This window comes from Fukomys damarensis, unplaced genomic scaffold (assembly GCF_012274545.1).
Source record: "Fukomys damarensis isolate Sample0158 unplaced genomic scaffold, DMR_v1.0_HiC HiC_scaffold_23, whole genome shotgun sequence".
In the NCBI taxonomy this organism is placed as follows: Eukaryota; Metazoa; Chordata; class Mammalia; order Rodentia; family Bathyergidae; genus Fukomys; species Fukomys damarensis.
This window is the reverse complement of record NW_022900935.1, coordinates 41,390,363-41,413,198: the sequence shown is the minus strand read 5'-3', so window position 1 is coordinate 41,413,198 and position 22,836 is coordinate 41,390,363. Positions and strand designations below refer to the sequence as shown.

Genomic DNA, 22,836 nt, shown 5'->3' with positions numbered 1-22,836 from the left:
CCCGGCGGTGACAGCAGACCCTGCCCGGCGCCCCCAGCGGCAAGCGGGAGGTGTGTGGCCCTGTTACACGCTATGATGACTTTCCGGGTAACGTGCACATTTCCACTATCACACAGCCTCTCTCCTTCATTTTTCATGAGAACTGGCACGAGATTGATGACGGAGCCGCAGAAGAAACAGAGCGCCATGCCGCCCTGATTTATCGACCACTTAGCGCTGATGAAGCTGGAAACAAGAGTCAAACAGATGTTGCAGCTGCATTTTTCTTTATCAAAACCAACAGCTTTTTGCATTTTTAACCACTTTTTGCATTACTGTCCTGCTTGCTCCGCAGAAAGGGTGCTGCTCAGGGCCTCCTCCTCCCAGCTGGCACCCAGGAGCTGGGCCCGGCCGTGGGACCCACATCTGGGGTCCAGCCACCCAGCACCCACCAGAAGTGGCCAAGAGAAGACTGTGAGCACCCTAGGGCTCTTCTTCTGGGTGACTTGAGTCCCTCCTTCCCCTTCTTTTTTTCTTTTTTCTTTTTTGGCCTTACTGGGAATGGAAACCAGGGCCTTTGAACTGAGCTACATCCCTAGCCCTTTTCTAAAAAAAAAGAATTGAAACGGGATCTAGCTAAGTGGTTAAATCACTCAAACTGGGTTTGAACTTGCCATTCTCCTGCCTCAGCCTCCCAGAGTGCTGGGATTATAGGAATGAGTCCCTCGTTGAGTTGGTGATGATGAGCCTGCTGCTGCACCCCAACTGCCCCCAGGACCTTGGGGTTACACACCCTGGGGTGGGCTCAGCTTGCAGGGGCCAGGGATCTGCTCCCCCTACACACTGGATGCCTCCCTCACCCATGTTGTCTGTGACAGGTTACTCAGAACCCATCTCCTAGGCAACGTGGCCTTGAGTGGGAGTGCTGGCCGGGGCCAGATCCGCTCCAAACCCTTTTCCTTCCCAATGCAGCAAATGGGAGCAGAACAAGTCTCCTGCGGCCTGAAAAGCAGGGGTCAGGCCGGTGAGATCAACTGCTGCCAGGGCGGAGCTCTGCCAGGGCCTCTCAAGGACTGAAGAGCTTGTGACAGGCTGCACCCTGAGAGCTCTCCAGGGCCAGGACACCCGCACACCCCAGTCCCTGTGCCCTGTGCCACCCCTGCCAAATGTGGCTGCCACCCCCTTTCCTTTGTGTGCCCTGCCACTGGCTTTCCCAACAAATAGGGGCAGTGGGCAGCTGAAGGCAGATTCTGGGTTGGAAGGGGCTATCCAGAGCCTTAGGCCAGCAAGGGGCCGCTGTCCTTCTCAACCTCACCTGTGCCTTTGGAGGGCAGGTCCTCGGCTTGATCTCGCGGCTTCCTTGGTTGATGAGGGTCAGGTGAGCAGTGCAGTGTAGGAAAGGCATCCCTGCCTCCCTCTGAGGATGCTGGGCAGTGGAAGGACACAGCTGCCCACAGTGAGGTCAGCGCCCCAGGGGCAGCTCGGCATCACCCCCTTCCCCCAGCCTACAGCAACCCGGATTGGGCAGAACCCAAGAGGTTAGCGCCAGGAGAAAGCAGGGGTTCAGAGACAGCAGGGCCAGAGTCCGGCCAGGTGGGCACCATGGTTATGGCGTCCCCAAATAGGTGTTCCCCAGGGAGGCCACACAACCTGTGGTGACAAGGCAGAGCCATTGGCCAGGGACAAAAGCTTGTCCCTCAAACTGGACAGGAACGTAGGTTTTATTCTCAGGGTGAAGAACCACAACTGAATTTCCAGGTAACACCTGCCGGTGTCAGCAAGAAGGACAAGGCCAGGCGAGGAGTGCGGAGACTAGGGGAGGGGCTTTGTTCCCACCGATGGAGGGTCAGCCAGTCCCAGGCCTGCAGGGCCCACGGGTGACCAGGCTGGCTCATGAGGGAGAAGTGACAGGACCCCGTGATGGGCTGGCTTTCAGATCTGGACAGACGACAAGACGGCACATCCCTCCCTGGGCACAGCCTGGTACCACCGGGTGTGTGAATAGGAGTCATGCTCAGCCCAAGGGAAGTGAGGGTGTTTCGGGGCTCCCAGAGGAGCTGAGTGCTGGGGCTGGAGAGAGACGCCTGGTGGGCTTGTGGCCAGGAGGCTGGGTGAGGTCCCCAAGGTGGCGGAGACAGGGAGAGCGAGAGAGACCCAAGGGTAGGGGTCACACAGGGCCACTAGCAGTTGGTATGAGTGGTTTTAAGCTGCCTGCTAGACGCTGACCCCCGCCGTTTTCTCAGGAAGAAGTTTGGTTTGGTCTTGTTGGTTCAGGTAGTGCTTGGTGATGATCCCAGGAGGGCTCTGGATGTCCACACGGTGCCCGGAACCTCTCCAAGGCCCTGCCTTGTTTCCCTTTATAAAACAGGCAGGGATGGGAATCTCCCAGCCCAGTCTCTTTCAGAAGGTTCTGGAACATCTCTGAGACTCTGACTTGTCTTGGCTTCCCCAAGAATCAGCAGCACTGCCGACCACCCCATAGGCTCCCCTCTCTGGCCTTCGACACCACCAAACTCCAGAACATTGGGGAGGGTTGCTTTCACAGCTCTTGCTCATTTTAGCATCTTTGGGAAAATTCCACTGGGTTTTGAGCTTACTCAGCCCACCCCACATTGGCTCTGACACTGCATTGAGCACTTCATGGATCCGATGACGAGGGCTCCAAAAGCAAACATATTTCCCTGCAAACACGCCCCACAAAGTTTAGGCTAATGCATAAAACCACAGTGCTGCCAAGAAGTGAAGTGTGCCCCAAATTTCTAAAATGACCTCCATCACTATCTCCTAGCCAGCCCCTGGCCCGGAAGTCAGCACTGAAAGTTCTACTAGGGGATCCCAGGGCAGGGACTTGTGGGTACAATCGGGGTGACAGCATACCTGCTTCCCCATCTCAGGACCCCAGACCCAGTCTCCTGATCACAGCCGCAAAGCACCTGAAAAAGGGAAGCCCCCGCACCCCGAGGGACCTGTGCCAGGCTCGTGTCGACTGGGAAGGAACAGATCTAGAATCTGAAAGTCGTTGGTTACTGACATGGGGTCTACCAGCCCCTGCATCCGTGAACCCCACGGCAGAGGGCTGACGTGCTGCAGGGCTTTCAGGGGCAGCCTCAGGTACCCACAGCCTGTGTCAGACCCAGAGAAGGAGAAGAAACAGCCTTGCCTCTCTGCCTCCCAGGAAGGGCCTGTGTCCTGAACCACTTTTCTGCCCTTCCTGGATGCTGAGTCTGAGAGGGGGGACAATGGGAGGTCGTAACTCAGCCTGAAATAAGAACATTATTGGCAGACAGTGTGACATCTGACTGAGCTGAAGCAGATGGGCAGACCACAAAGACGAAGGTTTATGCCTTCCTGCCCGGGAGGGAGGAGGGCAGGCATAAGAGCAGGCTTCCTGGAGGAGGTGGCATCCTGGTCCTACCCTCAAAGAACAGGTAGAGGCTGGTTACACACATGGGCCTGGGCCCAGCAGGCAGACCTCAGAGCTCCCACAAACACCGGCCCTCTGGGGACTTCAGGTAGGGAGAGTTAAAGCCTCCACTCCATAAGCCCCGGCCTGTGCTTCCCCTCGGCCTCCTGCAGCCATCCTAGGCCCAGGCCTCTCCCCTCCCAGACAGGAACAGCTCCTCCTGCAGGGCTGGGCACCTGCTCTGGGGACCAGGATCAGAAGAAGCCCCGGGGTGCCCACTGGTCCCTGCAAGCCTTTGATCCTTACTCTGTTCACCCAGCAGCTGGTGCTGCCCCCTGGCTAGGCTTAGACTCAGGCAGGAAGTCCCCGAGGCCAGGGTGGGAAGGGCCCACAGGACTCCGGGGATCACCTGTCTCCCCGTGACCCCAGCCCACCTGCGCCCTGGGCACACGGGCAAAATGAAGTGAAATGGGAGGTGGGGAGCCACCAGGGCCCAGGGAAAGGAGGCCACCAGATGCCTCGGCGAGGCCTGGATTCAGAGCCGGAGCCCTGGCACCCGGCCCAGGCCTCGTCCCTGGCCAGGCTCAGTGCTGCGGGCCGGACACGCTGCAGGCTCCAGACGGAGGGTACCCTGCCCTGCCCAGCCGACCTCCCTGGCTAGCATGGGCACCAAATAAGATAATGGCTGGAAAGTGCTTTGAAAGGAATAAACTGCCACGTGGATGTCAGGGATTATCATTCTTATTAAGGAGCCTGCGTACCGCAATCCAGAAAAGCTGCCATTAACAAAAGGCTCCTGTTCTCGTTGATTTAATTTCCTGGTTAACTGAGCGTTGGCAAGAAAAAAAACAAAGAAACAAAAAACTGTGTCTCAACCCTCATTGCAAATCTTTTAAAATTATGCCAGGCTACTTTCTTACACCAGCCATGGTGTTGTCCTGGGTCTTTATTTATTAATGAGCTGATTGATTCATATATTCATGTACTTCTCTCTTGCTCTGACCTATCCAAAAAAGTGGACAGATACTCAGCTGGCCCCGCCCACCCCAGGGCTCTGATTACATGGCAGAGAAGAAGGGTCTGGACATTGGCACAGAAGGGGCCACCGCAGGCTTTTGCCCTCGTCCCCTGCGATGTCTTGATTCACTGTCATCTGTTTTCTTAGAACGATTTCAGGCAGGCTTGGAACTCACTAAGTAGCAATCGCTGTGGCCTCACGGCCCCAGAGTGCCCTCCGATTGGTAGGAGAGTGTAGAGGGGTCACCCAGTTGCCTCTGCATGGGGAAGTGATTGCTTTTAACACGTTTGTCAGACCTGACGGGGCCGAACCCCACCTTCCAGGGTCTCGCAAAGGTCCCCAAAGACCCCACATTCATTCTGGCGTAGCTGCCACCCCCCAGAGGCCCCTGACGCACTATCAGAGCGAGTGGGGGCAGAGAGGTATGGAGGATGTGTTGGTTTGAATCTGATGGGACTAGGTGGCCATTGAACTGGAATGACTTGGGGACAGACTGTGAGCTCAAGGTCATCAGGCAGGAGTCCTGTCCATTGCGATGCAGTTTCCAGGACTCTGGCTGCCCCTGCCCCCGGGCGAGGCATCAGTGGAAGGCACGAGTGCCTGATTGTGCAGGGGAGGTGCCAGGTGCAGGTGGGGCCGCAGCCCCCAGGAGCAGGGACACTTCGTGACAAGAACGCCCAGCCCTGTGTCAGGGACAGGGTCAGAGCGCTGCGATCGCCTGAGCCTGGCCTGGGACTCCGTCTCTGCTACACCTGTGGGTCGGGCACACCTTCACGCTGCCACCTCTTGCTGTCCCCCCAGAATCCCGACATCGTCCTGGTGCACTACCTGAACGTGCCGGCCATCGAGGACTGTGGCAAGCCCTGCGGCCCCATCCTCTGCTCCATCAACACCGACAAGAAGGAGTGGGCGAAATGGACGAAGGAAGAGCTCATCGGGCAGCTGAAACCCATGTGTGAGTACCCTCGGGGGCCGGGCCCAGCCAGAGAGGTCCCAGCGGCTTCGGGGGCCTGGGAGTGGCAGACAGAGAAAATGAGGTTCAGAGCAACGAAGACAGTCAGGAGAGGGGCGGGGAGCAGAGCCAGGCTGGGCCAGAGGTGTGTCCTGCAGTGTGCTGCCTCCCCTCGGCTCCTACACAGGCTCTGGCCCCAGCTTCCAGACCCTGGGGCCTCCCTACTCCGGCTGGGTGTTGAGCGTTGATGGTAATTGAGCTGCGTTTCCTTTTGTCAGCAAAGTGATGCTTTCTGAAGCATCTGTCAGGTGCAAATCACCAGTGCAGAACAGCACATGGGTTCAGGCCGCTGAGGCTCAGCCAGTCCCTGTTTCCATGGCACAGTGGGGACCCTTCGGAGTCCTCTCCTGCACCCTGACACCCGGGCAGAACAACCCCAGGTCGGCCTGACCTCAGGAGAGCACGGGGCTTGTCTAGTTCTGGACAGGGGCCATGAGCACAGAAATATCGGGACACAGGCTGTCACCATCAGGACCCAAGAGCAGCTCCGCGGGTCGGCTGGGGCCAGGGCCACCCTTGGAGCTGGCCGCAAAGAAGCTTCCACTGTCAGGCACCACAGACAGGGGGCTGCTGGAATGTCCCTTCCTGGGGACCTGTGGTGACCAGCTAATCCTGAGAGTCCTCCAGGCTCAGATCGGGGGATCTGCCCCCATCGGGGCTGTGATGGGAAAGAGGCTTCTTCCGGGCTGCACCAGGGATGGCGCTTCCTCTCCTACCCTCCTCCCGGCCCCACACTCTTCACTGAGACTCTGTGCACTTCTTCCTCACTGGAGGCCGGGACCTCCCGGTCTACTCCTGGGTGGGGGGGCGTGGGGCGCCCCCCCTCCTCCCCAGGTCCCGCTCCTGGTCACACCTTCCTGTCTCTTCCTCACTGGGGCACTCCCACTTCACCCTCCAAGGCTCAGCCTGTGTCCCCTCTTGTCATAGGGGCCCCTCACTCCCCTATGTGGACCTCCCAGGGGAGACGGCAGACAGAAATCTACCCCCCTGACTTCCCCGAGCTCTGAAGAGCATCTGGAAGCTGAGGAAGTGCTGGGGCCAAGTCCCCCCACCTGTTCCCTGCACTGCCCAGCCTGCCCAATCTGAGCAGAGAGGGGCTGCTCTGGCTGTCCCCCAGGGGCCGGAGCAGCAAAGCCTCCGGGGTCCAGGTCCTGTGGGCTGAGGCCACCAGTGGCCCTGGGTCAGAGTCTGCATCTGACTGTGCCTGTGCAGGTGGCACCGAGGGGCGTAGATCAGCACTGGACACTGGATTCTCCCACCCTCCACACCTGCTCCCCTTCCTTTTGGGCGGGGCCCCAGCTGGGCCACAGCAAGGACCCAGCCAGAGCAGTGGGAGGAGCCAGAGTTGTGAGTCAGGAGGTGGTTGGTGGGTGCTTATCCTGGCTGTGAGGCTGCCTTGCTGTGTACCCTGGGCCAACTGCTCACCCTCTCTGAACTCCAGTCCCCCTACTGCAGAAAGACTCCAGTGGCCTCTGCCCCAAGTAGAGCAGCTTCCAACCAGATCAGTGGGGCTCGATGGTCCCAGCCTCTAGGCTGCTGGGAGGAAGTCTTGTCTCATTTCCGGGGAGGTGGAGTCACTTGAGGGCTTCAGGGTCACCTGGAGAAGCTGCCAGGGGAAGGACGATGCCCGGGACCTTCTTCTGGGTGATCGGTCACTGCTTCCAAAATAAGGGCCTGGAGGAAGACTCTTGCATTGAAAGGGTGGCCGGAGTCCAGGTGCCCCTGTCACCTGTCAAGCCCTCAGTGTCACTGCTGGGGGCAGTGCTGAGCCCCAGAGTCATCTTCAGTGAAAGAGAGGACTCTTCACCCTGTCCTCCCTGGACCTGTGGTCTTTTCCTCTGCTGTTGTTTGCAGTGGCTCCTCCCGATCGCGGCCCTTGGCCCATGGAAGTCCCCGTCCCCACACAGGGAAACCCGGCCAGGGTGTCCGAGGTGGTGTGGGCGGAGCTCTGGCGGAGGGAGGAGGCACAGCCTGGAAGCCGTCCTGGGGAAGGGGCAGCCAGAAGTGGAGCGGTTCCAGAGTCCAGAGCAGCCCGTCCACTCCATCACATCGTCACATAAACCACGTTCCTTCTAAGGCGTCACAGTTTGATTTCCCGATGTTTCTGAATGTCTCTGCCCTACAGCGAAGTTGTCAGTAGTTTAATCAAAATGTTGTGCTTATCAGGGACGAAGAGAAACCAATCCGCAGCCTCAGCCTCACCCTCCTGCAGGATGGGGGCTTAGTAGTGCCAGGCCCTGAGCCAGATTCTTTCCCAGAACTGTCTTGATTCTCGCCTCTGGGCCCTTCACATGGAACGGGGCTGCTCCTCACCCTGCAAGCCAGGAAAGCCTCTTCCAGATAAGAAAGCACACACAGGAAAATCGGGATGTCTGGGAGAATTCCCAGAGCTCCCATGATCTTCCTGGCTTTTACAGTCCCTCTGTCCTGGGTGGAATACGAGTCCCACTCATGTAGTGAAGACCAAAATAACAATGACTTCAATAACATAATGAAGAAGCGTGTTTCTCTTTCGTGTATTTTGCAACTCAGGGTTTACAGGGCTTCCCCTTGGTGACAGGAATCAGCCACAGAGTTTCCTTCCTGCTGGTTGCTCACCGTCCTTAGGATGTTGCCCTTTTCTAATGACCCAATTTGGCTGCTCTAGCCCCTGCCATCACAACTTCACTCTAATCACAGAGAAGAGGGGAGAAAAAGGTGAATGGCCAGTATCTCCCCTCTGAGGAGAGGGCCCAGAAGCTGCACATCAATTCCATTTGTCATTGGCAAAATTGGTCCTGTGCTCAACCTTAATTACAAAGCAATCTGGGACATGTAGCTTGTTGCTAGCCATGCATTGAGGAATGAGGTTCTGTGTGTGAATCATTCAGGGTTGGTGGAGCAGAGCTCCACCTGGGGTAACCTTGTAGGGCCTCAGTGGTACTGATCAGCCTGGCCAGGACAGGACTTCCCTGCCCACCAGCTCTACAAGGGCCCAGGAGCCCCACAGGAGTGCGGCTCACTCCCTCCTGTAGCAGGGCTCTCGGTGGGGGCAGATGCAGCAGGTCGTGCCAGTGCCCCAGCCAGAGCAGAGACCCAGGGTGCCCTCCGCTCGCATGCACAGCCTCCAAGTGCAGGCCTTGCCTGATTGTCCCCCAGGCCCCAGGAGTGCTGGGCTGGCCAGGTGGCCCTGCAGCCACATAAGCCTGTAGTCTCTGCTTGCTTCCAGCACCCAGCGGTCACCAGGGCCCCCAGCTTCCCTCTTGGAACTGCAGGTCACCCCACCCAGGTCCTGGGTCTCAGGCTAGGTTTCCTCAGCAGCACTGGAGAGCAGGCAGGAGGCTGAAGGGCCACCTGTCCCTGCTGTACCGCCCCACACCAGAGTGTTTGATAAGGCCACACACAGCTGGATGCTCACACGGTGGGGCCCTGGGGCCCTGTGTGAGTGCAACAGAGGGAGGTGGGGCTCGACAGCCTGCCTGCCCTTCCCTCAAAAGCCACAGGTGTCTGTCCTGGCTGAGACCAGTGGCCCTTGGCCAGCCCAGGGCACACACCTGATGCTGCCCCTGGAGAGATGGCTCAGCCAGCTGGGGCATCAGGGAGCATGCAGGAAGAGGCCCAAAGGGGCACCCAGAGGGATCCCACCCATTGTGGAGTCCAGTTTCTGCCCACTGGGCACTCGGCCCAAGCCATGCCTTGGTCAGGATGGGCACTAAAGGCCTGTGATGGTCCCCTCACACCCACCTCCAGCCAAACTGGCCCAGCACCAACTGCAGAGCTGTTGGGCTCTGGGGACGATGGGCCAGGAGCACAGAAGCCCAGGTCCTGCCCAACAGCAAACACCCAACTTGCACTGGGCTCTGGGGACGATGGGCCAGGAGCACAGAAGCCCAGGTCCTGCCCAACAGCAAACACCCAAGGAATAGCACCAGGCAGAGAACAGAGGCACAGGCTGTCCTGCCCCCACATGCCTGGGGACTCACAGCAGCAAAGGTAGGATGCTGGGGATGACCTGAGGAAGAAGGGCCTCATCTGGCCTTGAAGAGTATATGGGACTTGGAGGACAAGAGGGCACACAGAAGAGCCGGAAGGAGGGAGGGAGGCCAAAGCAAACATAAGGGGGTGGTGCTAGGTGATACCCAGTTGGAAACTTACAGGCTGGTGGTGGCTGAAGAGACAGAGGTCACTGTGTGTGTGAGGGGGCAGATACCATGCTGCATGGAAGGAGACAGAGGTCACCATGGCCAAGGGGCACAGCTATGTGGAGTGTGAGGGTGGAGGCCATATTGAGTGTGAGGATTGAATAGGGAGATGGTCATGTGGAGTGTGAGGAGAGAAGCCATTGTGAGTACGAAGGAGTGGAGGCCATGTTGAGTGTGAGGGGAAGAAAGTCATATTGGGGAGGGTGCTAGATGGTCATGCTGAGTATAGGAGTAGATGCCATGTTGAATATTTGCTAATGAGAACCATGTTGAGAAGGAGGGGATGAAAGTTATATTGAGCATGGGCTGATGAAGATTATGTTAAATGAAAGCCACATTAGAGGCTAAGGTGAATGTGAGCTGATAAGAACCATGCTGAGAGTGAGGGAATAAAGATCATCCTGAATAGGGGGATGGCCATTCTGAGTGAGGAGGTGGAAGCCATTTTGAATGTGAGCCGATGAGACCCATGTTGAGAGGGAATAAAGGATATTGAGTGTGGGGTGATGAAGGTCACGTGAAGTGCACGGATGGAAGCCATGTTGAGTGTGAGGAGATGAGGGTCATGTTGAGTAAAGTAACGGTCATGTTGAGTGTGAGGATAGAAGCCACGATGAAGGTGAGCTGTGTTAGCCCTGTTGAGAGTGAGGGAGTGGAGGCCATGTTGGTGACGGAGTCATGGTGAGTGTGGGGATGGAGCCCACGTGAGGGTGGGTTGGACGGTGCTCTTACGGCTCCGAGGTATAACAGGTAATAGTCCCTTTTACCCCAAACTGCAGGGTGCTGGAGGAGCTGGGTCTCAACCCCTCTCCAGACTCTCAGAAAGAGAGCTCTCCAGCCTGAGACAAGGAGAGCCAGGCCAGCAAGCCACACACACAGAGGGCTGGATGGGATGGGGACCTCACCCTGCTGAGCAGTGGCCACAGAAGTAGAGAGCCAAGAGGGAAGCAGGGCACCCACAGCCCCCCTCGGCCTCCAGGGCACCCCTCTTGCTTTCCCAGAGGCCCTCGCTGCTGCCAACACCAAGCTTTCGGTTGAAGTCTTTATGCATCTTTTGTTTTCTCATAATTTTTCAAAGACCAAAGATTCAGAAAGGGGGGACTGTGTTTATTTGTTTTGCTTTTTTGCTTAGATTGTAATCCTGGTGATTATAGAATATCAAGAAGTAAAATCAACAAAGGCTTTCCTCGCTGGGCCTCCGGAGCCCGTTCCTGGTTGGTTAGCGCCACCTGGTGGCCAGTGCTGGCAGCTGGCTCAGAGCTTTGGCCCAGCGTCCTCCAGGCCTAGGACCTGGGGTCTGGGAGGTGGTGGGGGTTGAGGGTCCTGCCCTGCCATTCTGGAGTGGTAGCTCCTAGACAGGCTGATGCATACAGGAGAAGGCCCTGGGGAAAGATGCCTGTCCTCCAACTTCCCTTCCCTTCCCTCTCTCCTACTAACGTGCTTGTCAGGCGCCCCTGGGGAAGGAGGTGAGCAGCACAGAAAGTCACAGAAGAGCTGGCCTCTCTGAGAGGCAGATGACCTCATCCTTTGGTGGAAAGGAGTCAGACATTGGAGGCACCACTGGGGTTTTTTATGGAAACTCCCCGAGGGAGGCTTTGTAAATAAGCACAAAGAGTCGGGGACACAATTCCTGGCTGTTCTGGGACCTCTGTGCTTTTCCTTAGACTGCAGGTTAAGATCTGCTACACTAGAAGTTTCCTCAGGTTGCAGGAACAGTGAGGGCTGCCTGACCTTGAGAAATCCCAGAGCATTGATCCTGTGCATAAAAGGAAGCAGATCGTCTCCACTGGGCAAGGACAGCAGCTCGGCCCCTTAGGGCAAAGGCGCAGCTCTCTGCCTGTCTCCTCAGGGAGTGTGGGGACTGTCCACAGGGCCTGGAGAGGAACTGCTGGTGCACTTTGCTGTTCCCTTGGGGTAGGAGCTGCTGGGGCGGAAGCAGAGAGCAGGCAGGGCAGGGCAGGTCCCTGGACTCCTTCCCACCTTCCCCCAGCCTGGCACAGAGGGTCAGTTGAGACTGGTTTCCTTCTCCTCCTTCTGGGATCCTGGTTTGTTTTGCAAGTGTTCGTTTTCCCCTTGAGGTAGATTCTATGGAGCTGATGTAGCCCCCAAGTCCAGCTGAATGAGAAAAACTTTTGACTTCCTGTCTCTCTGGCTGCTTGCTACTGGGACTGCCTTGCTCTGGCCGTGGACCCCTGCAGTCACAGACTCCTTCCTCCTCTCCTCCGACTCAGGGAGCTTTGGCACAGTGGCCTCAGTTGCTGCCACTCAGAGCTGACTCTGAGCCCTACTCTTTACCAGCAGAGGGTCGATCTGAATTTGGAATTCTTTGCTAACCTTGAACTCCTCGTATTTTAAGCCTTTCCTTTAAAACTTGAAGGCTCTGGACCACGTAGGCATGGAGAGGTGACTTCCTAGGTGGACCCAGCCTCGCCGCACACACCACCTCATCGCCTGAGTCTTGGGTCCCACAGCAGCCATGCACAAAGCAAGATAGGAGCTGTGCGGAATGCCGCTCACCCCCTGCCCCCAACCCTCAGTGGCCGGGAGGAGATGGACAGGCAGCTGGCCACTCCTACATCTGTCCCTGCCACCCTTGAACCTGAGCCAGGCTTGGAAATGTGAGCTGAGGGCAAGAAAGGCTTCCAATTGCCACATAGCTCCTGGCAGGCTGTGAAGGAATCAAGGAGGCACCTTTGCTCCCTTCCAAATGGTGTTTCTGACACTGCTAAGCAATCACTCAGCCACTACCATGTTTTATCTCACTGAGCCCTTTGGAGACTGCCCAGGAGGCCAGGCTGGAGAACAAGAGTGGCTCTCCACCTGGTCTGAATCTCCTGATCACGGGGGGCATCCGTGGGAGCCCCAAAGTTCCTGTCCTACCTCACCCCGAGGTCTGTCCCACCCCAACAAGGTGGCCAGGGGAAATCCTCCCCTGCCAGCTCCACTGCCCCTGCTCTGGGCAGCGATGCCTCCTGGTAAAGTAGGGGTCCCTGTGGCCCAGGTCCCCACAGTGAGACTCAGCGATCTCAAGTACACTCGGAGCGCAGCGCACAGGTCCCTCACACACCACAGGTGCGCTCGCTGCTGGCCCCCTCCTCCTCGGCACCTTGAAATGAGATTCCTGAAAATTCTGTCCTCAGGACCAATAGGAGGTGAGAGTTGAGCGCTGAGACGGGGAAATTGAATAGTATGTGGGCGTCTGGGTATGAGAAGTTAAATCTAATGAAAATTTCATCCAGTTGAACCAAGAAATCAGAAGCAGGGCCTTTATTCCTGTCAACAAGAATACAGTGAAAATTAAACCAATGTGGCTGCCATTCCCCATTGACCTTGTCGCCATGGCGACCGCCTTCCAGTGTCAACAATTTGCAGGAATCCAAGGGGACTCCTGTCCACCCCCTCAGGGGCTCGCAGCTGCCTCCGTCTCCCACTGCCGGTGTCCACCTGAGTCACCAGTAAGGCGACTCCACGTCCAGGATGGCATCCCCATTTATACGATCACTGGACAAAGGATCACAGCAACCCTTTCCCGTTTCCACGGTGACGTGGTTTGGACAAGCCAAATGGTCACCTTTCAGGAGCCATTGTTGGGTAACAGGTACTGGGGCAGAAGTACTGGATGCACTCAGGCTGGAAAGGAGGTGGGAACGGCCCACCACAGCCTCAGGGTGGGGACACAGCCATTTGTCCTTGTCACCTGCTTCTCCACGGCACCAAGAAATCTCTTCCCAAGTAAAGAAAGGCCAAATGTGGACTCCTGCAGGAGCTGCCTGTGCCGTTACCGTGGAGACTGAAGCTTCAGCCGGACTCCCCTGCCATCCTTCCAGAAGTTACTGCACGAGGAGTACAGGGGACAGGCGGCTCCTCCTGCCAGTGTCTGGGGCTGTCGTGGGCCGGGGTCTTCCTCCTTCTCCTCTCAAAACTCTTTTCCAGTCCCCCTCCAAAGTCTTCCCAGCCTGACTTTTCCAAGCAGAAATCTGGGTATTGCACCCTGGCCCATGGAATGTGTCCTGTGGATGCCACCAAGCCAGAGCTCCACTCGTCCTCGTGTCCTGTAGTCCCTCAGGGACCTTGAGATGTAGTCAGGTGGATGAGAACCTGGCATCCATTTTAAAGATGGGGAAGCTGGAGGCCCAGAGCATCAAAGCTCTTCCCAAGACTGAACCCCAGCCCTTCTTCCCAGGTGCCCTGGGACACAGTGAAGAGGTCCGCCCTGCTCTCAGGAAAGCACAGCTTAATGACGTCAGGAGCGGAAGTCTGTGGCCTCTGTGGCCCCCAGTCTGTCTCCCAGAGAATCCCTTCCCTGCCCCCAGTGACAGGATGTGCAAGCAAAGAGGCCCTTCTTGGGGCCACATGCTGCCCCCCAAATCCCCAGTGTCTGGGATGAAGCCTTTGGGATCTGTCTTCCTCAGTGGTCTCCCAGAACCCAGGCAGACTCCCTTCTCCCCAGCTCTTTTCTGCTCTCCCCATCAGCTCCTCCCAGCTCTCCCTGCACCCTCCGAAGCTAAAGGGTGAGTCTTCTCGTGCTGGTCAGGAGGCTGGCCCCGCCAGGTGGTGCTCACCAGGTGGCCCAGTGAGAAAATGATAAGAGAAGAGCCAATGACTGTGGTGCTTCTGCCCTCTTCCCACCCTGCCCTGTGTTGGTCAGCTTTCTGTTGCTGGAACAAAATACCTAAGCAACTTTAAGGAGAAAAGGTTTATCTTGGCTCAGGTTTTCAGAGGGTTCAGTCCACAGTCAGCCGGCTCCAACGCAGAAACATCATGGCGGAAGAGTGTGGCGGAAGAAACCCACTCAACTCATGGCATCCAGGGACACGGGGGATGGACCCAAGAGGAAGGGGCAGGGACTTAGTACTGTCCCCAAGCTCAGACCCCACAACCCACTCAGACACATTCAAAAATGTGTTTTACTCATCTCCTCGGCATTTCTCAACTCCAGAAACAGCCCTGCACTCTCCTAGGTAGAGCGGGTGGGAGACAGGGCTGCACCCCACTTGGGAACAGCCAAGGGAGGCCCAGCTCCAGGAGCTGAGGGAGACGGGCACCTCTCTAGAGAGGGGCATCTGGCTGCGTGTGGTGGGACTCTCCACTTTCTGGCACAGCTGCTTCTCTCCTCCACCCACTGACAGCCACCAGCCTTTCCTGAGCACTTCCTGGCAGACCATTCCCAGAGAGACACAGGCCAGGTCGGTAGGGAGGGAAGTCCCTGATGTGAGGTCCCTTTCACTGTGCACACATGCGCATGCACGCACACACACGAGCACACAAGCAGGGCACATCTCTCCTGTGGGTGGGGGAGGCCTGGCCCCAGTGGGCACCGAATCAGCCTGCTGGAACCACCTGCCACGCAGCAGCGAGTGTTCGTCCCCTCCAAATGCGCGCTGAAACGCAGTTCCAGTGCAACTGTCCGAGAGATAGGCACTCACAGGAGGCATTGGCTGGTGGATTAGCGCCTCTCAAACAGGGCTCCCTGCATGGGCTCTTCCTCTTCGCCCTTCTGAGGTGCCAGGACACACTAACAAGGCCTGAGCCAGGTGCCCGCACGTTGACCTTGAGGGCCTTGCGGAAGGGATAAATCACCTGACCCGTGGGGTTCTGTGGACGGCACCAGACAGACCACGCTGCTGCCATGACAGTGCTGCAGACTGGGGGCTGACACGGCAGGAGCTGTCAAGGCTCTGGAAGCTGAGACCCAAGGTCCAGTGACTCTGGGGCTGGCTTCTGGGCAGCTGCTGTTCCCAGCTTGCAGATGGCCACCCTCTTGCTGCGTCCCCTTGTGATTCCTGTCTGTGCTGAGTGCCCTTGTCTCCTAAGGACACACGTCCTCTTGGATAAGGATCCCGCTGACTCGCTCACTCCTGTGACCTCACGTAACCATGGTGACCTCCTTAAACCTGCTCCAAGTGCAGCCACACCGGGCTCAGTGCTGCAACTCTGGATTTGGGGGATGTGACTCAGCCCAGCACAGGGACGAGGGGGCTGTACCTGGCTCTGCTGCATCCGGGCTCAGAAGGTCTGCAGGGTGAAGCCCAGCCCTCTCCTCCACTTCTCAATCGCTCTCCTCCCGGTGGTCTGCCGCCTCGGGTAAATTGCTCATCGGAAGACGCTCTCCAGTGCATGGCCACATGCTGCTACCATTGATTTCATTTTGATTATTCATATTAGCAGAGGCGCCGCTGCCTTGCCATGGGTCTGTAATTAGGGTAAACATCTGCAGTGCCCCAGTCAGCACCGAGTGGGCGACAGCCACCCCTAAACCCAGCTCTGCCCACAGGACTTCAACAGCCACCTGGCTGAGGCTGTCAGGACATCCCCCGGGCTGGGGACCATGAGAGGGAGTACTCCAGGGCCAGCATCCGGCCTCCTGCTGGCCTTCCCAGATGCCTCTGTCCCACAGAGACCCATGCTGGGGCCGGTCTATCCCACTCTGAGCTCCCTGTCCTCCCTCTCCCATACATCCCCTGCCCAGCCTTCCGGGGGACACAGGGCCCTCTCCACCCACTGCCAGGCCAGGGACCACTGTCCAGGCCCCGTGTGCAGTTGGGTCCCTCTGTCTGGGATTTGTATGCCCCAGGCTGAACTCTCAGGCCCCTCCCAGGCCAGGTGGCTCCATCCCTGGAATAAGATACAATGAACAGGAGGGAACAGCGGCGACCTGGAGTGTCCAGGCTTATTTGCTGGGAATCTCATTTCCCACTCTGTGTGCCCTTGCCTGACACATCACGACTGTCCATGGAATCAAGGGTAACTTTGGGCGGGAGGGGTCCGGCCAGCCCACGTGCCTATTAATGCACTGCACTCTGCTCCCTGTAGAAAGCGCCTTTCCCGCTGATTCATTACACGCGAGGAAGCCAAGCATGACGGGTTAAACGCCACCCTGATTGCACTGGATATTCAGCATGCCCCGCCCCCCACCTCGGAGGAGGGGGCTCTTTACCCCCACTGGGGGAGGAGCAATCTGCAGGCTGGATGTGCGAGACTGGTGGTAATTTGCATTAAGCATCCAGAAATGCTCTACTTGCAATCTGTCACCCTTCGCTGGGTTTTCATTTTGTAACTTTCACAACATAAGGAAGAGAACAAGAGGCGGAGAGGATGCAGTCTTGGCCCTCAAGGAAGGCTGCAGGAGGAACCGGGCCGAGCTGCAGTTTTCAGAGCAGAGGGGCCTGGTGGGAGACGCGGGAAGCCACTGCCAGGTCAGGCCAGAGCTCAGCAAGCCGAGCAGGTGCAGGGTGCAGCCAGGAGGCCAGAAGCCAGTCCTCACAAAGCTCATCTTTCTGGAGAGCCAAGTTCAATCCAGTGGGCTTTGCCCAAGAACATCTGGCCCGGCTTTTCGGCAGGTGACAGCTGAAGGTCCCCATAGGTGGAAGCTCTTGGCCCTGCAAGCCCTGCTTTCGACTGAGCACAGAACTGTGTTCCTATCCTAGCAGCATGTGGGGAGTCCTGGGGGAAGTCTTAAAACTACCTAGAGCCCCCCAAGCTCGTGATTCAGAATCTCAGGGCTGGATACAGACAAGGGAGGACAGGCAGCCAGAGAGGACACTGCATGTGCCTTAGGATGAGGGGCCTTGCGTCCTGCCCATCTCTCCACCCTGAGCCTTCTGCCCAGGGAGGCCCTGAGCACGGAGCGATCACTGAGCCCGGCCCCTCTGGGATTCTGGGCAGAGGGTCGTGTGAGGAAGGGACTCCAAAGCCACACCGAGGCTTAGCCACCCCGGGCTGGCCCTTCCCTTCCACCCGGGCTGCTCAGCCAGGACCCAAGGCTTCTGGGCTGCCAGGGAGCTGGTTCCTCTGCGGAGCCCCTGCACCTGCTGGGCTTGCTGAGCCCTGGCCTGGCCTGGCAGTGGCTTCCCGCGTCTCCCACCAGGCCCCTCTGCTCTGAAAACTGCACCTCGGCCCGGTTCCTCCTGCAGCCTTCCATGAGGGGCAAGACTGCATCCTCTCTGCCGCTTCCTCTCTGCCTCATGTTGGGAGGGACAGCAAACACCTGCCCAGGTGGACAACATGCCCCAGAGGGAAAAGAATCATTCACAGGGCTCTTTGTACATGAGGTGTCCCCAGGCCAGAGGCCAAAGATGAGAGGCCACCCGCATTGCCAGGCTGGGCCACCCCAGGGTCTCTTCCTCCCCAAGCCTGCTCTGCTTCCCCGGAGTCCTGGGCGAGGCACTGCAGCCTGAGAAGGTAGACTGCACTTGTGCTGGCGAAGCCACTGTCTCTCCCTACTGTACCCTGCCCCTTCCTGATCCTGGGGTCCAGGCCAGGGTCATAGGGTCCACCACCTGCAGAGCCCGGGTGCTGGCACCACCAGGAAAGGCAGTGCAGACTTGGGTTCTGTCCCTCTTGGCCGGGTCTGCTGCAGCCCAGCCAGTTGTTCATAGACTCCCAAGCCTGTTCTGCCACCATCCTGGGCCCTCACCCAGTTCCAGGGGTTGCAGGGGTCCGGATCAAACTGAAACCCCAGGGCCACTATTCCTGAGGCTGGGCCCTCAGGACCCCGTCATCCTGGCCTCAGGGGCCATGGGTCCAGTCCCCTTCTCACAGCCCCTCCTGCATGTGCCTGGGGCACAGAAGTCTGTGGAGGGCAGGAAACTGTGGGGTTCCTCCTCCAAACACAGAGCTGGGGGCAGGACTTGGTCTGACTTCCCCCGATCCCACCTACCACGTCCTCTGGGCCTCACAAAAGCCTTGGGGTCTGGGGACCCCAGCTTTGGCCAAGCCTCTTACCCACTGGGGAGCCCTTGAAGAGCCCCCTTTTGCCCTCAAACAATGGGGAAACAAAAGCAAAACTTCAGGGCGTATCCTCCCCAGAAGGGAGGAGGCGGGGAAGAGCTCAGAGTTCCCCAGGGGAGCAGCCCCCACCTCTCTCTTCTTCTCCTCCCCCTGCTCGAGCTGCCTCCCCCACCCCACCCCCAGGCCTCCCCTCTGACTCCCCTGTCTGTCTGCCCTCTCCACAGTACACGGCATCAAGTGGACCTGCAGCAATGGCAACAGCAGCTCAGGCTTCTCTGTGGAGCAGCTGGTGCAGCAGATCCTCGACAGCCACCAGACCAAGCCCCAGCCGCGGACCCACAACTGCCTGTGCACGGGCAGCCTGGGTGAGCTGGGCCATCCTTCCGGGTGTCTACTGAGGAAAAGGCGATGCTGTGGCACCGCAGCCCTGCACCCCTGTCCTGGGAAGAGACAGCTCCCTCTAGGCATGGGGCGACAAAAGCAGACAGCAGTCGGGGCATGGAAAGGGGCTCCGTACCTCTGTCCACCACCATGGGCGCCTGCCAGGTCCCGCTTACCCCAGGCCTCAGTGGGAGGCCCACATGGCCGGGCCCTGGGGCTTTCCAGGGACATCTGCCCTCAAGTCAATGGGACCACTCAGGCTAAATCTCTTTCTTTCTTTAACCTCTGTCTCCTCCAAGAATGGAAGGCACCCCGCGCTCTCCATCCTAACGCGTCTGCTTTCCCAATAATGGTATTTGCTCTGGGAAATGTGGTTCTCCACTCCCTGGCTGCCTTAATTAGATATTCCATCAGGGGTCAGGTCACTTCCCAGCAAAGTCTGAGTGCATTCAGGAGTCTTAGTGGCAAAGCTATAACAGGATCGGATTGGGAAGCATTCACCCTTTTATCAAAAGTGAGGTCACCCTTATCGGATGCAACGAAAATAATGACAGAGTGGGTACAGAGGCCACAGGGGAGGCTCTGCAGTGACACATCCCAGAGCTCAGAAACGCGAGGCTCCCAGACTGTCTCCCTCTTGCCTCTGAACCAGAGGGCTGGGGCTCTCTCTGTCCTTGCTCAGGACCTAGAAGGATCTGCATCCTGCAAAGAGGAGAGCAGAGGCCAGGCTTAGCAGAACTGCAGAGGGATGGCGTCATCTGCCTTTCTGCAAGGTGGCAGGGTCTAGAATGTTCTTTGGGCATTGAGAACTGACCCAGAAGAATACATCCTCTCTGTATCCCCCCACCAACCCCTGGCTTCCAGTCCCAAGGGTGCGGGGGACCCTTATTGAGACATCAGGAAGACTGGGGTTCTCAAAAGCATTGTGTGGCCTTCACGGTATGGGAAGTTGGAACGGGCACAGGGACACAACCACCATCCCTGGGTGGAGCTGCTCTGGCCAGCAAGTGCCCTCCCAGACGGGAGACGGCCTCTTGATGGCAGAGGGGACTTTCCTGGAGGGTGACACCCACCCCCCATCCTCCCCAGGGCTGGATGCTACTACCATGATTTGGGAAGCTCAGAAAGGCTCCAGCCCGCCCCCCGCAGCCTTTGGGGGAGGGTCACAGAGGGAATGGGAGACCCCAAGGCTGGGGAAAAGCACTGAGGGGTAGGGGCCACATGGGGCACTCGGCCAAGGGCCCAGCTCTGACCCTGTCTCTGTTGTGCGTGCGCGTGTGTGCGTGCGTGTGCGTGCATGCGTGTGCGTGTGTGCCGTGCTCTGATCTCCCCAGGAGCGGGCAGCAGCATGCACCACAAGTGTAACAGTGCCAAACACCGCATCATCTCGCCGAAGGTGGAGCCAAGGTCGGGGGGCTATGCGAGCCATGCGGAAGTGCAGCACAACGATGTGTCAGAGGGCAAACACGAGCCCAGCCACGGCAAGGGCGCCAGCCGCGAGAAGAGGAACGGCAAGGTGGCCAAGCCGGCGCTGCTGCACCAGAACAGCACCGAGGTGTCCTCCACCAACCAGGTGGAGGTGCCGGACACCACCCAGAGCTCCCCCGTGTCCATCAGCAGTGGGCTCAACAGCGACCCGGACATGGTGGACAGCCCCGTGGTCACGGGCGTGTCCAGCATGGCGGTGGCCTCCGTGATGGGGGGCGCCACAGTGTTCATGCCCGAGGTCTCCAACGAGGCCGTGTACACCATGTCCCCCACCGCGGGCCCCACCCACCCCCTCCTCTCGCCCGACGCCTCTCAGGGCCTGGTCCTGGCCGTGAGCTCCGACGGCCACAAATTCGCCTTCCCCACCACGGGCAGCTCGGAGAGCCTGTCTATGCTGCCCGCCAACGTGTCCGAAGAGCTGGTCCTCTCCACCACCCTCGACGGCGGCCGGAAGATACCGGAGACCACCATGAACTTTGACCCTGACTGTTTCCTCAACAACCCCAAGCAGGGCCAGACGTACGGGGGCGGGGGCCTGAAGGCCGAGATGGTCAGCCCCAACATCCGGCACTCGCCGCCGGCCAGCGAGAGGAGCTTCAGCTTCCCCAGCGTCCTCGCCAAGGAGATAAAGACAGAGGACACCTCTTTTGAGCAGCAGATGGCCAAGGAGGCGTATTCTTCCTCCGCAGTGGCCGCGGGCTCCAGCTCCCTCACCCTGACGGCCGGCTCCAGCCTCCTGCCGTCGGGCGGCGGCCTGAGTCCCAGCACCACGCTGGAGCAGATGGACTTCAGTGCCATCGACTCCAACAAAGACTATGCGTCCAGCTTCAGCCAGACGGGCCGCAGCCCCCACATCCACCAGACCCCCTCCCCGAGCTTCTTCCTGCAGGACGCCAGCAAGCCCCTCCCCCTCGAGCAGGCCGCCCACAGCAGCCTGGGCGATGCCGGGGGCACATTCGTGATGCCCACGGTGAAAACGGAGGCCTCGTCCCAGACCAGCTCCTGCAGCGGCCACGTGGAGACTCGGATAGAGTCCACTTCCTCCCTGCACCTCATGCAGTTCCAGGCCAACTTCCAGGCCATGACGGCGGAAGGGGAGGTCACCATGGAGACCTCTCAGGCGGCTGCAGGGGGCGAGGTTCTCCTTAAGTCTGGGGAGCTACAGGCCTGTGCCTCGGAACACTACCTGCAGCCTGAAAGTAACGGGGTGATCCGCAGCGCCGGTGGGGTCCCCATCCTGCCTGGCAACGTGGTGCAGGGACTCTACCCGGTGGCCCAGCCCAGCCTTGGCAACGCCCCCAACATGGAGCTCAGCCTGGACCACTTCGACATCTCCTTCAGCAACCAGTTCTCCGACCTGATCAACGACTTCATCTCAGTGGAGGGAGGCGGTGGCACCATCTACGGCCACCAGCTGGTGTCGGGGGACAGCGCGGCACTCTCGCAGTCGGAAGATGGGGCCCGCGCCCCCTTCCCCCCTGCGGAGATGTGCATCCCCTGCTGCAGCCCCCAGCAGGGAACCCTGCAGCTGAGCAGCGCCGAGGGGGGCCCGGGCACCATGGCCTACATGCACGTGGCAGAGGTGGTCTCGGCCGCCTCGGCCCAGGGCTCACTGGGGCTGCTGCAGCCCAGCGGACGGGTGTTCATGGTGACCGACTACTCCCCAGAGTGGTCCTACCCAGAGGTAAGCTGCCTGCGCCGCCATTACCACCCCCCCATGCCCTGGGCCCTGGGCTCTGGAACATACACACAAAGCCGTCCCCTCCCGCAGGCCCCACAAGGGTGCTTCCTTCTCAAACGCGCCAGAGTGGGTAGCGTCCAAGGTTGGGGGCGGCTGTGGAGGCAGCGTCCCTGCTGGCTCTGCCAGAAGTCTGCTGCTTCCTGGTTGAGTGTTAAAGTCTACCTGGGTTTGACCTTTCACCTCCCCTCTCCCCGCCCCTCCTTTTCCCCTCCCTCCCTTCCTCCCTCTTTTCCTTTCCTCCTCCTTTTCTTCCTTCTTTCCTTTTCTCTCTCTCTCCCTCTTTCTCTTTTTTTTGAGAAAAGGGCACTAGGGCTGCCTTAAAAACATTCAGAGATCCAAGACCCGCAGATAACCCAGTTCCCAACCTGTGTCACTCCATCCCTCTCCATCCCGGAAGGCCAGTGTGGTCCCTGTAGATCTGACTTTGAGATCTACTTTTGCTTGCAGGCCAGGGGAACGAGTGCATAAGGAGAAACCTTTGCCCTTTCTCCAAAGCAGACAGGACAGGAAGGGGACAGTGTGGCCTCAGCTTTCTCTGAATACCTGCTGCACACAGAGAGCACCCTCTTCCTCTCAGCCTGCCTGTCAGTGCGCCAGACGCATATAAACAAGGAGAGGAAGCCTGGCACGGTAGCCTGTAATCCCAGGGGTCTGGGAGGCTGAGGCAGGAGGATTCAGGCCCAGACTGGGCAACTTAGCAAATTCTGTCTCAAAATAAAGATTTAAAAAACTGGCTGGGGATGTAGCTCACAGCAAAGGCCCTGGGTTGGATCTCCAACACACACACACACACACACACACACACACATACGCATATTAAAAAAGAATGGAAGCCAGGGATTTAGCTCAGTGGTTCCATTGCTTGCTTCACAAGCACAAGGCCCCAAGTTTGATCCCCAGTAC

The 22,836-nt window shown here is 58.5% G+C and overlaps 1 protein-coding gene across 14 annotated transcripts in view; it reads left to right on the top strand.

Moving 5' to 3' along the window:
• Positions 1–22,836, top strand: part of Camta1 (calmodulin binding transcription activator 1) — a 696,092-nt gene that overhangs the window by 602,787 nt on the left and 70,469 nt on the right. For all 14 annotated transcript variants that reach the window (XM_033767633.1, XM_033767641.1, XM_033767640.1 and 11 more), the window contains 3 exons: positions 5,202–5,355; positions 18,548–18,688; positions 20,039–21,876. In XM_033767633.1, coding sequence (XP_033623524.1) covers positions 5,202–5,355; positions 18,548–18,688; positions 20,039–21,876 — 2,133 coding nt within the window. The remainder of the gene's footprint in view (positions 1–5,201; positions 5,356–18,547; positions 18,689–20,038; positions 21,877–22,836) is intronic.